Genomic DNA, 13,772 nt, shown 5'->3' on the forward strand with positions numbered 1-13,772 from the left:
CTCGAATGCTTGGGGAGCCGGATTTGAGCAATAATGAAATTCCAGTCTCCTGCATAGCTGGTTCTGCATGAACTCTTTCCCTATTGCAGTTCCCCTGTCCTGATAAATTAGTTTTGTCTAGGCAGCAGGCAAGGTGAATCCATTGGGCGGTTACATATTGGGGAGGGGGGACTGTAAGGGAATGAAATCCTGAGCATTATCCTCAAAGAAGGGAGGGGCCTTATAGACTTAGGCCTATCTAGAAGTGCCTCTCTCCTCAGAGAGTAAAACCTCACTGTTTCTCAGAGGGCTGAGAGGCTTGAAGGAAGAGTTTGGGCAGAAACTCTGCTTTGAATAGAAGCAGCAGATCCAGTTGAGAGAAAGAAGTTCACAAATTCCATTTCATGGCTTTTTTTTTTAAGACAGATTTTCATTCTTGTTGCCCAGGCTGGTGTTCAACGGCACGATCTCAGCTCACTGCAACCTCTGCTTCCCAGGTTCAAGCTATTCTCCTGTCTCAGCCTCCCGAGTAGCTGAGATTAAGGCGCATGCCACCATGCCCCGCTAATTTTTGTATTTTTAGTAGAGACGGGGTTTCATCATATTGGTCAGGCTGGTCTCGAACTCCTGACCTCAGGTGATCCACCTGCCTCGGCTTCCCAAAGTGCTGGGATTACAGGCAAGAGCCACTGCGCCCGGCCTCATGTCTTTTTTATACTTAAGCACCAGGCCCATGTAATGATGCACGAATTCATTCACTCCTACTCGTGCCAGGCCCTTTGCTGGGGGCTGGAGACAAAGGGCCGACGTGGACGCTGCGTCATGGTAGCATCTGTCTCGCAAAGTGCACACCGTGCTCCACCCACAGCCTCAGCATTCTCGTTGCTAGGAATATGGACCCTCGGGCAGCACCTCAGACCTAGACCTACTGTATCAGAATCTCGGTGCTGGTCCTGAGAATGTGCATTATCAACAGCTCCTCACATTCCCCACCCCAATTCTTCTGCAGCTAATGTTAGAGCGCTGGTCTGGTGCCTACTGCCTCCGCAGGCGGTTTTCAGGGCAGCCGTGTGTGCTTGGATGTGAGGCGGCAAAAACAGCGCGCTGCCGGGCCGGCGCGGTGGCTCACGCCTGTAATCCCAGCACTTTGGGAGGCAGAGGCGGGTGGATCACGAGGTCAGGAGATCGAGACCATCCTGGCTAACATGGTGAAACCCCGTCTCTACTAAACAAAAATACGTGGTGGCGGGAGCCTGTAGTCCCAGCTATTCGGGAGGCTGAGGCAGGAGAATGGCTTGAACCCGGGAGGCAGTCCCAGCTATTCGGGAGGCTGAGGCAGGAGAATGGCTTGAACCCGGGAGGCAGAGCTTGCAGTGAGCCGGGATCGCACCACTGCACTCCAGCCTCGGCGACAAACAAACAAACAAACAAACAAAACCAGCGCGCTGTAGATGGAGCCAGCACCCGGGCTTCTCGCTCCCAACCCCCCTCCGGAAGCCCCGCCCGCCTCCCGGTCTGGAGGAGGCCGGGAAGCCCCGCCCCTCCACGCTAGCGCCGCCCAGGCTGGCACAAAGGAGGAAGCCTAGTCCCGCCCCTGCGTGCGGCGCTTCTCCCAGGCCCCACCTTCCATCCAGTGCCCTGGACCCTCGGCTGGGTAGCGCCACCAGAGCGACCAAACGTCCCGCGCCTTCCAGGCCGCACTCCAGAGCCAAAAGAGCTCCATGGCGGCGGCGGCCAAGCCCAACAACCTTTCCCTGGTGGTGCACGGACCGGGGGACTTGCGCCTGGTAAGCTGGGAAGGAGGGTGGGAAGCCTACCGACCCTGACTCACTCTCCTCTGAGCCCAGCCACAGTCCTGGCTTCCCACTTACAGCCTGGCGCCGGCCCCGCACCTTAAGCGCCCTGGCGGCCCAGATCCCAGCTGGTTCCCCTCGGGGTGTGGGGGCGGCAGGTAGTGGCTGTTGCAAAGGGCAGGGATCTAGTCGTGTGCCTCCCGGAACCTAGCCCCGTGGCTGGCACGTGGCCGGTGCCCAGGACGGTTGCAAACTGTTTGAATGAAGCTTTCTCTCTCCTTTGCCAGCTGCAGATTCATAGTCCAGCCTCTTGTCATTGACCTTTCCAAAGAAAATGCTAAGGCTGTCTGAATTATCGGGGCAGACCGTGCAGAGCAGAGAAAGGGGGGCCAGAGGACACTTAGAAACAGCAGAACTTGTATTTAACTCCCTTGCTTGGGACTGATAAACCTCCCTTGCAGGATTATGATGATCACAAGAGTACTCAGCACTTAGTACGTGCTCAGGAAGTGCCAGCTCCTTCTCCTTTCCTTCCAGTCTAGGCCTCCATCTCCAGAACCCCTGCTGTTCCCCTTGCCTGTGCCAGGCTTGTGGATCTTGATAGCTCCCTTGTCTGTAAGGCTCCTTCTCTCCCTAAGACCCTGTCTGGTTCACTTTCCAGCAGTTTTTCTTTCCAATCCCGTGCCTCTGTCCCTTTAGGAGCATTCTGTATGTGTGTCCTCTGCCTTAGACCCTGCCTTTTGCTCCCTGGCTTGTGGCACCAAAGTTTAGGAAGTGGCTGAGTCAGCAGCCTAGTCATGCCAAGGCTCCCTTGACAAAGTCCCTCTCAGATGGGCCTGGGATGGCAGTGGGTATGTGGGACGAGTGCCAGCCATCTCTGCTCCCCTGTACCTCCTTTCCCTCAAAGTACATGCGTCAGTATGTAAACTGCAGTAATTCAGAAGCTTATCCAGATTAGCAGTTCTTGACTATTTAAGAATCTGTGGTGTCCCCTCCACAGAATGCAAACAGACAGAGTTTGGCAACAATTTCAGATTGCTCAAGGACTCCCTTTAAGTCGCTCTAAGCCCCTCTATAGAACCCTTGTCCCAGCTGACTCTCCATCTCCTCAGTTGAAGAAAGTGCCATATCCAAGGTGATAGGTTTTGTTAGTTAACAGAGCCACGACAAGGACTCAGATGTTCAGACTCCCCATTCTAGTGCTCATTCCACTCTTTGGAGCCTCCACCCAAGGTCCTGAATTAAAGTGAGGCTGTTAGTGTTTACTGTTGCAAATGCCAGATGGTATTATGAGTAAGGGAAAGTGGTCCAGCTCTACCCAGCTTGCAGAGTGATTTCCAACTCAGTACTTCATTCCACAAACATTCACTCATGAAAGGGTGCCTGCCATGTGCCAGGCACTGGGCTGAGGGCCCAGAGAGGAGGACACAGCCCCTGCTCCCAAGTTTACTGAGGGAGGCAGACAGATAAAGTCAACCATTATGACAGAGCCCGAGGGCTTTGATGGAGGCCTCAGAGAGAAAAGACCCCACAGGGAGGGGCCCTTGGCCCTCTATCTGCTCAGAGCCTGCTTAAAAGTCATGCACCTAAGGTGCAGAAACACAGTTAAATTCTCCTTCATCTTACCTTAAACTCATGGTCTTCCACTGCTCAGGCAGACTACCTCTACTATGGTTCCGTAGACAAAGCTTTGAAGATTAGAGCAGCAGCGAACTAACCTTGATGTCATCAGCTTTGCATCAGAACCCACTCTCTGACTGGATTAGGGGAAAGGTTGGGGTGGCTGTAACCTGAAGTATCTAGAAAATATGATGGGCTAGAGAATTTCACCTTTGGTTGTGTGCTGGAACACTAGCTGGGTAAAAGAGTTCAGAGGAGGATTTAGGAAAACACCTAGGCTCAGTTTGAGAATGGGAAGTGGTAGCGTCATTTACTAGTCAGAGTAGATTAAAATGATGAGATCAGGTTTGAAAAGTTGAGTTTAAGATGTCTCTGGAGGCCAGGTGTGGTGGCTCATGCCTGTAATCCCAGCACTTTGAAAGGCCAAGGTAGGCAGATCGCTTGAGGTCTGGAGTTTGAGACCAACCTGGCCAACACGGTGAAACTGTCTCTACTATAAATACAAAAATTAGCTGGGTGTGGTGCAGCATGCGTGTAATCCCAGCTACTTGGGAAGCTGAGAATCGCTTGAGTCTGGGAGTCAGAGATTGCAATGAACTGAGATTGTACCACTGCACTCCAGCCTGAATGACAGCAAAACTCTGTCAAAAAAAAAAAAAAAAAAAAAAAAAGATGTCTCTGGGACAGGACACAAGGTGCCTTTGAGAAATTTCCTTGGGTGCAGGGGTCTGGAGTGCAGGGATCCTATCTGGGGTGGAAATGTAAACTCAGGAGTCCTTTGCTCCTCTACTGAGCAGTACTGCACTGCCCTGCCACCCAGGAGGCATTTGGAAATGTGTCAGGGAGGCTTGGTTGTCACAATGACTGAGGAGCACTACTGCGGACTTTATTCAGTTCATAGCGCTATCTTGCACAACAAAGAGTTGTCCTGTCCCAAATAGTGCCCTATGGGGAATTATGGATGGCTGAGCTTGCCTGGGCTGAGTGAACCATGTAGAGTGAGAAGGAAAGAAGAGGAGGACATTACCCTGGAGAGAGCCCCAACACTGGAGGGGAAAGGGCAGAAAGAGTTGTCAGCAGAGGAGACCCACTGTGCTGCCTCAGGTGCACCTGCAGCTCAACACAGAACTTCTGGGCCCTCACCACTCCTTCTCAGGCATGGTCTTCCACCAGCACCTCCACAGTGCCCAACCCGGACCCCGAGTGTGGTATCACTGCTCCTCCATCTTTTCCTTAAGACAAATAGGCTCAGTGGCTTGGGTTTGGGGTCAGTAGTAAACCAGAGATAGCAACTAGGAGGAACAATCCTGGGGAAGCTTTGAGGGGAACCACCCATTTTCCTCTCTGCAAGAGGACCAAAATGAAACCCAGAATTTCCTGGGCTTAATAAATTGTCAGCAGATGCATTTTGGGGGGAAAAAAGCCTTGGTTGGATATGAACTACAAAAAAGATAAGACGAAGTGGGGAGAATTTGACCGTTTTCTTCTTTTGATGTAAGACCACCAGCCACAGATTAAAAACCCCTCCATTTCTGGCTGGCTGGGGAAATGCAGCCCAGCAAACTGTGGCCGGTTTTGGTATACCGGGGGCAGGGTCTGCTGCTAAAATGGTTCAGTGCCTCAGGAACTCCTATGAAGGGAGTTGTTTGGGGAAACTCTCATTCCTAAAATCTTTTCAAAAAATGTATAAATTTTCAAGGGAAAAGTGTATCATTTAACTTACATCATTATTTGCTTTCCAAAAAGTGTATAAATCATTCCTAAAATCTGAAGCAGGTTTCCAAAGCGTTCTGAAGCAGGAAGCAATGTCTCAACCTTTCCCACTGCTGCCATCCTACTTGAGATAAGGCCAGGAACCAGCCAGCGTCCGGGGCAGTGGTTCTGTGGGGGAATGCGATCTAGTCCACTTTACTTGTCCTTTAACTGGCAGGAAGGAAACCTACCCACAGCCTCCCTACTGCCTAAGGAGACTGCACCATTCTCTTCTTTCTTGATGTATGGCTGTAGGGAACAAAAAATTAAACTCCTCACCTACTAATTAGTTAATGATCACCTTGACCACAGCAAGGAGGAGCATTTATAAATTGGGTGGTAAGTCAGACACACACTAAGACCAGTGGTTTTCTTTTATAGTTAGGAGAACAAAACGAAACAACAATCTGAGACTTAAGGATTTTCGCTTTTCCCTTCATTTTGAATAGAGAAAGTTTGAGAGTTGGAGGGAGGAAAAGGGACTGATGACCAAGTTGATGTATAAAGAAGCAAACAGTGTCAGCTTGCTGGGGTTCTTTCTAAATGGAAATAGTACGAAGTTCCCAAACCAGGCTGGGGAGCCAGAGTGGGGTTTAGTCCCCTTCCAGTGCTGCTAGTTGTATGACTCAACAAATTATTTTCCACTTCAACTTCCCCGTGAAATGGGGATAATGGTAGTATTCATCTCTGGTTGTATGAGGATTCAGTGGAACCAATCGTGCGTGTGAAAGGCCTAGCACAGCATCCAGCACACTGTTAATGGTATGTGCTAACTGTGGAGATAAGCAGGAAGCCAGAGCCCCTGAGGATGGACACTTAAACCATATCAGCTTAAAAAGAGGTGGATGGAGACCAGGGCCTTCAAAGACATGAACAGTTTTCCTAACCAAATTATTATAATGTGGGCCCAGGCAATAGTCTTGCTTTCCACTGTATTTACCAGTTTAATTACTGTATGCCCCTTTGATCAGTCTATAGAGACCCAGAAGCTTTTAATTAGGAAATGAATTATGGATTCATGAAGTTAGAATATAAAATAGTCAAATTAGTTTTTACCCCATAGAAGCTATGTTTGGTGGTGGGGGTGTGGGAAGCTTGTTTTTACAATGTAGGGTTCACTCGAATGGTAAGGAAATGAGGGGAATTAATACGTTGACTGCCTACTGCATTCCAGGCATGTGCTGGGTACTTTAATACAGGGCTTTACAAACTGTCCACAATGAAGGACCAATTTTACTTTTTCCAGTCGGCCATGGACTGATATGTTTGCATCAATATATTTGAATGCTGTGTCATGTCAAAATGCTATAAACAGCCAGGCACGGTGGCTCACGCCTGTAACCCCAGCACTTTGGGAGGCCAAGGCGGGCAGATCACTTGAGGCCAGGAGTTTGAGACCAGCCTGGCCAACATGGCAAAAATCCTGTCTCTACTAAAAATACAAAAATTAACTGGGTGTGGTGGTGCACAACCTGTAATCCCAGCTACTCAGGAGGCTGAGGCACGAGAATCACTTGAATGGGGAGGCAGAGGTTGCAGTGAGCCAAGATCATGCCACTGCACTCCAGCGTGGGTGACAGAACTAGACTCTATCTCAAAACAAAAACAAACAAAAAAATTCTATAAACATTTCTAAGTGCTCCTCTCAATTTCTGTACATTGCATTACAAATCAGTTTATCAATCACCCTCTGAGTGCACTTTATCTCCCTTCTTCCTGAAAGCTGGCTCTTCCTTCAGGCAGGAGCATCTGAACAGGGAGAAGTATAGGAACAAAACAGGCTCCATTTCCAGGAAACAACACCGTGGAGGGGATGTAGTCAGATTTTTGTTATGATCAGCTATATGAGGAGACAATAAATTAAAGGGAAAAATAATAATTTCAGAATGATGGGTTAATGTTGTTTAATTATAAAGGGCAGAAAAAATAATATATTGGCATCAAGTTTAAACATTACTCGGAGGTCCATGAAGATATTTCTTGAGTTTTTGTCCATTGAGGCAACGTATTATACCTTAGGTCAAAAGAATTGCTTTGACCTAAGCATTTTTAAATACTCTTATTTATTTTTAAAAATAAGATAAATCTATATCTGTAATACAGCACATTCAAAATGTCTATACTTTACTGTTAAGATTTTGGGGTGAGAAGCGGATGGTATAATGAGAGGGCATGAACATGGGCAGCTCAGATGGTCCTGGGCATCATGTCTGTTTCTCTGAGCCAGCTGCTTCTATGTGATCAGATTAAAGGGGCTGATAGTCATGAAGCAGGAGCTGGATTAAACCAGATTACCCTGATAGTGATGAGATGCAGGCTACTTAACCCTTACAAGTCAGAGACACTTGAGAGTGAAAAGAGAATGTGAAAATCCTCCAGAAAAAGAGAAATTGGGTAGCAGTAAGTAGCCCAAAGAACCATCTTTCTTGCTTTTATCTTAATTATGTTTTAACAACAAAACAAAACCCAAACTGGACATACCATTTCAGATTCAAAACAGGAAATTAAATCCAGTAAACACTCCCACCTCCACCAACAGCTCTGGAAAGGCAATGCCTTTGTCTGTGAAAGACCATGAGGCACAAAGGTAGCATTTTCCTCTCAAAGTGATGCAAGCTTTTTCTTGGCCCCTTCGCCAGACCTGTGGAGTACTGGGCCTACCGTGCTCAACCCCTTGTGGGAGGGAGCACATGAATGAGCGAGTGCGGGATCCAGCCAGCTGCTCCAGGCACTGACACAGGAGCAAGCTCCTTGAGGGGAATGCAGCAGCACCCAGGTAAGGGTGTCCATGACCCTGAAGCCCCAGAGGGGCTGTTACAGTGCTCCTTTAGTTCCACCGTCTGCAGATGGTGTCAGGTTAGCAGCTCAGTTGGCCCCTTGCCTCGCTGCACGGGGCATGCCACTGGTGAGGGGCAAAGGGCCAGTTTGACAGCCTTTTCTGGGTACCTGTACTTGGTGGGCCCTGAGCTCTTGTCCAGTGTCCAAAAAGAATGAGGTCACGCAGATGATTGAAGGATGGTGAAGGTGGAGAATTTTACTGAGCAATGAAAATGGCTTTCAGCAGAGAAGGGAACTGGAGAGGGGATGGGAAGGGCAGGTCATCTTCCCAGAAGTCAGGTTGTCTCCTCCCCGAAGTCAGGTCATTTTCCCCTCTACCAACTGAGTCTGGGATCTTTATAGGCACAGGATAGGAAGCGCGTATTGATGGGTTTGTGAGTATGCAAAAAAGGTTAACGTGAAGACACCACGCAAAGATGGGCAAAACAGTGTAGAAAACTACTTAGGAAAGGTTAGGTATATGTAAAATAGGTGAAGGGTGGGGATCAATCAGAGGAAAGCGTCCAAAGAGGAAGACAAATTCTTGATCCAGTCCCAGGATTTAACTTGTAGCTTGGCTTTCAGGCTTTAAACTGTCTTCTACTTGGAGGTGGAATTTCACTGGGTACCCACCCCTATCTGCCTAGGCATTTGGCCACCTCCTTTCACTATCAAAAGCAGGAGAAGAAGCAAGCAATATCACAAATAGGATTTTACCATTCCATAAAAGCAGCCCTATTCTAAGGGGAGACCCTAGAATTATGGATGTAGGGGAAATTTCTCTTTAAAACTGCACAACAGAAATTAAGAAGGAGGAGAAATATGTACACGTAGATACAATATTAGCATCTAACTTAGAAGTCTTTTAGTGTGGCTGTTGAAGCTGGCAGTTTTCCCCAAATCAGGTTTGCACTAAGAACATTAATTACCAGGGAAAATACATTCAAATTTTGCAAAGTAATATTCAACTCAACAATTTTAAAAAACACAGAAATATTCAGTTACATAGACCTGAACACAGTGAGCACTTATCAAGATCACGAACAGACTAGAGCATCCGACAAAGCTCAGAGACTTAGAATTTTTGCTCCATATATAGAACCATTTAATAAGATCATGTATGGTTATGTTCATACACTTTGAATTAGGAGGAAATTTTAATATATTTATCCCTAATGAAAATTAAATAGTCCTTAACTATCCTGTGTGGATTCAATGCTAGGTGCTGGAGAAGTGCAAAGGAGAGAAAGGAGTCACCTCTCCAGCCTGGTGAGGACAGGGGAGGCTTCTTGCAGGAGGTGATGCCTGAGCATCAGTCCCAGTAACCAACTGCCTGTTGAACAGCTGTCATGTCAGGTTCCAGCCTACTTGTGCTGACTCCGACCAGGAGCCCAGAGGTTTCACAATAACTCAATGGCCAATTAAATGTGAGGCTTTCACATACCAATGATTATGCAAATATATTCAACACACACAGGCAGTGATAGGGGAGGTCGGGGCAGGCATGGTAGTTCACACTTGTAATCTCAGCACTTTGGGAAGCTGAGGTGGGAGGATCACTTGAGGCCAGGAGTTTGAGACCAGCCTGGGAAAGACCTCATCTCTACAAACAATGTAAAAAGTAGCCGGGTGTGATAGCACCCTCCTGTAGTCACAGCTACTCAGCAGGCTGAAGTGGGAGGATCATTTGAGCCCAGGAGTTCGAGATTGTGGTGAGCTATTAATGTGCCAGCCTGGGCGACAGAATGAGAACCCATCTCTTAAAAAAAAAAAAAAACAGGGAATGAACCGTGGCAAGTAGCTCCAGAGACCAGCACGCCGACTGATGAACAGATTTGGATTGCCCTTGAAACAACAAAGTGGGAGGAGTGTTGTTGCTGTTCTTCTCCCAGCAGAACTTATGGCAGCCTCTGTTCGTGAGGAGGCCTCAGAGTTCTCACGGGCAGAGCTTCTACAGGCTCTTGGCCATGGTCACTTTCTTTGCTGTTTTTATACCCCGCATAGGAATGTCCATTGTCATAACTTAGCCACCTTTTGGCTTCACTTTCTTATTTTATTTTTTAAAATTAATTTTGGTGACAGGGTTTCACTGTGTTGCCCAGGCTGGTCTGGAACTTCTGAGTTTAAGCAATCCACCTTGCCTCGGCCTCCCAAAGTGCTGGGATCACCGGTGTGAGCCATCCTGCCTGGCCTTGGCTTCACTTTCTTATCAAGTTTTGGGGTTGCCTGGCCACAGCAGGTGTTGTCATCTCAGTCCCACAAACATATGCTTATCACTTTGAGCAGTCAGCAGTTTCATTGTGAGCTGAGTCACTTATCATTGTGACTCCACTTTGTTGGTGGAAACAACCCAGATGTTATTCAAGTAATGAACATTTTTTAAATGTGGCATATAGATATATAATGGAATATTATTCAGCCCTGAAAAAAAGTTTTGTCACATGCTGTGTTAAAAATAAACCTTGAGAATATTATGTTAATAAAAACAAGCCAGTGACAAAGTGACAGATAGTATATGATTCCACTTATATGAAATAAGTAGCCAAACTCACAAAAAGTGGAATGGTGTTTGTTAAGGGCTGCTGAGGGGGTAAAATGGGCAGTTGTTTACTTAACAGGTATTCAGTTTCAGATTTACAAGATGTGAAATTCTAGAGATCTGTTGTATAACAATGTGAATATAGACAACAATATTGAATTATACACTTAAAAAGATTTAAGATGGTAAATTTTATGTTATGTATTTTACCACAATATATTTTTATAAAACAATAACTAGAAGAAAAAGAAGACTCCATTTTGAGACATTTAGAATCACAAAACATTATTATATATCAATAGCCCTACCTGGATGTCCCAAGACACCTCAGTCCCAGCATGTCCAAACCTAAGTGTCTCGTAATTCTCGTAGGAATTTAGAAGTCATCCCAGATGCCTCAGTTCCCACCTCCTGCGGGATCTGAAAGAAGGAGAGGGATTAGGCAATGGGAAATGGGTGTAGTTGGAGGTGAGATGGGGGTGTGGTGACCACCAGGTGAGGGGTTTAGGAGTCTCCAGGGTCACTGGCGACTTGACACAGATTTGCATTTCAGCAAGATTGTTATCAGCAGAACAAAGTTGAATGGAGCCAGGAGAGCTTGGGCTGGAGACCAGCTCATTGGACCTTGTGAGGACATTCTACCTCCTACTTTGACCTCAAGTTTGCCAGGACCAACACGGCTAGAACAAAGCCTCTCATGACAAAATAGCCAATTGGAAAACCTTTGAATTTTCCTCCCACCCTTAAAACACCCTTCAGGCACTCAAGGGAAAGGGAAAATGGAAGAGGAAAGGAAGAAAAACAGGGTCTCTTGCGCTCTGCAGGTGTGCAGGGCAGCCCTCCACAGGCCCACAGAAGGCTTGGCAGCAGGGAGCAGGTGACTGCTGTGCATCTGGGATGAGACCAGCACTTTCCCCACACACTGCTAGCCGTCCCCAACCCTAAGACAGTGGGAGCACATTGCACTCTTTCCACAACTGGCAGAGTCAAGCCTAAAAACTGCTAGAATCCCTTCACTTTCTTCCAAATGCCAGCCTTGTAGAGTGGTCAGATTTTCTTAATGTTGATATGAAAACCATGAGAATACAGTTGTCCTCGGTATCCTGGAGTAGGGGAAGGATTGGCTCCAGGAACCCTTTGTGGATGCCAGAATCCAAGGATTCTCAAGTCCCTTGTATGTGATAAAATGGTGTAGTATTTGCATATAACCTACATGCATCCTCCCATCTACTTTAAATCCCCCTAGATTACCTCTAATACCTAACACAATGTAAATGCTCTGTAAATAATTGTTATACAATATTATTCATTTGCATTATTTTTTATTGTTGTATTGCTGTTTTTTATTTTTTGAATATTTTTGGCCTGAGGTTTGGTTGAATCCAGGGTGCAGAACACAACTTTTCCACAAAATGATTTAAAACACTTGTCAAAAGATAAAATGACTGAAATTTAATTTAAAAGATTTTCTTTGGCTTTATTTGCAATTCTAGAATTGGGCAACACTTCATTCCATAAAATAGCCTGTGTTCCAGTGAGGTAAACAGAGGAGGTTGGTTTTACAAACAGAAAAGAGCTAAAGAAAGCAGAAACACAAGAAAAAGCAGATTGGTCATTTCAGTTATTTTCCTTGTAAGGTGGGAACAGGGAAACAGAACAACAGAAAAATAACTGATTGGTTAAGATCAGGTTTCTTCAGGTCATTATTTTTTATTTTTTGGTAAGGATTAAAGTAGAGGGAACTGTATTATCATGCTGACTGAAACTGGCCTGTTTGGGACATTTGGCTATTACCTCTCCTGATTTCTCTGAAGGTCATATAAGAACTTAGTTTTGCTTTGATGATGTGGAACTTTAGTATGAGTGGCTCCATTTTGGGTTTTTAATTCTGTTCTCTTGGGGCGCTATGCAGGAGCAAAACAGTGGCCTCCTGTAATTTCTATTTAACATGCTTTACTCTCGTCAGAAGGACAAGATTGTCCAGCGTTGTTTCAACCATAGTGTGAGCTAATTATGGAAAAAGAACTTTGATTTTACTTCTTTTGTAATAAGCGTGAACGTATTTACTGAGTCGGCATTCCCTTTCATGATTATCATTATATGAAGGAGGAAATTGGGGCACACAGGGGTTACATAACTACCCTGAGGTCACGCAGCTGGTGGGGGAAGCCTGGGTTGCATGTAGACAGGCAGTTCTAGAGTCTGAGTTCACTGTGCCACTCAGGTTGGCTGGAGGAGGGAAAAGGCATCTTCCTTCCATTTCTGCTTGTGTTGAGGCCGTTGCTACAACCCAAGCAAGACGTGTTGAGGGAATCAACTCAGTTATGCAGGTGGAAGTAGAGGAAAAGGGACCAAGGACGACATAGCTAGGAAATATATATTTAGGCTAATGTAAAAAAATGTATTTAGGAAAAGCAAGATAACATTTAGTATGTGAGAGGTACCTGAGATGATTCCATGTCCCCGCAGAGAGTACTTCCTGAAGTATTTCCATGAGTTACTTCAGGAGTGGGCTGGTAGGGCAGCGGGAGCAGCTGAAGGGGATAGAAGGTGAGAGGTGAGAGCGTGCTGGCAGTCCTCATAGCCCTCTTCGCTCTCCGCGCCTCCTCTGCCTGGGCTCCCACTTTGGCGGCACTTGAGAAGCCCTTCAGCCCACCAGTGCACCGTGGGAGCCCCTTTCTGGGCTGGCCAAGGCCGGAGCCGGCTCCCTCAGCTTGCAGGGAGGTGTGGAGAGAGAGGCGCGAGCGGAAACCGGGGCTTCGCGCCGCGCTTGCGGGCCAGCTGGAGTTCCGGGTAGGCGTGGGCTTGGCGGGCCCCGCACTCGGAGCAGCCGGCCGGCCCTGCGGTTCCCGGGCAATGAGGGGCTTAGCACCCGGGCCAGCGGCTGCGGAGGGTGTGCTGGGTCCCCCAGCAGTGCCGGCCCGCCGGCGCTGCGCTCGATTTCTCGCTCGGCCTTAGCTGCCTTCCCGCGGGGCAGGGCTTGGGACCTGCAGCCCGCCATGCCTGACCCTCCCCGCGACTCCGTGGGCTCCTGTGCAGCCTGAGCCTCCCCGACAAGTGCCGCCCCCTGCTGCACGGCGCCCAGTCCCATCGACCACCCAAGGGCTGAGGAGTGTGGGCGCACGGTGCGGGACTGGCAAGCAGCTCCACCTGCAGCCCCAGTGCGAGATCCACTGGGTGAAGCCAGCTGGGCTCCTGAGTCTGGTGGGAACTTGGAGGACCTTTATGTCTAGCTCAGGGCTTGTAAATATACCAATGGGCACTCGGTATTT

At 47.5% G+C, this 13,772-nt stretch overlaps 1 protein-coding gene across 1 annotated transcript in view; it reads left to right on the forward strand.

The window, feature by feature from the left end:
- The first annotated feature begins 860 nt into the window (after window positions 1-860).
- SORD (sorbitol dehydrogenase) overlaps window positions 861-13,772 on the forward strand; it is a 52,235-nt gene continuing 39,323 nt past the window's right edge. The window contains exons 1-2 of the mRNA XM_003952646.5: window positions 861-1,234; window positions 1,288-1,766. Coding sequence (XP_003952695.1) covers window positions 1,701-1,766 — 66 coding nt within the window. The 5' untranslated portion in view covers window positions 861-1,234; window positions 1,288-1,700. The remainder of the gene's footprint in view (window positions 1,235-1,287; window positions 1,767-13,772) is intronic.

Source organism: Pan troglodytes, chromosome 16 (assembly GCF_028858775.2).
Source record: "Pan troglodytes isolate AG18354 chromosome 16, NHGRI_mPanTro3-v2.0_pri, whole genome shotgun sequence".
In the NCBI taxonomy this organism is placed as follows: Eukaryota; Metazoa; Chordata; class Mammalia; order Primates; family Hominidae; genus Pan; species Pan troglodytes.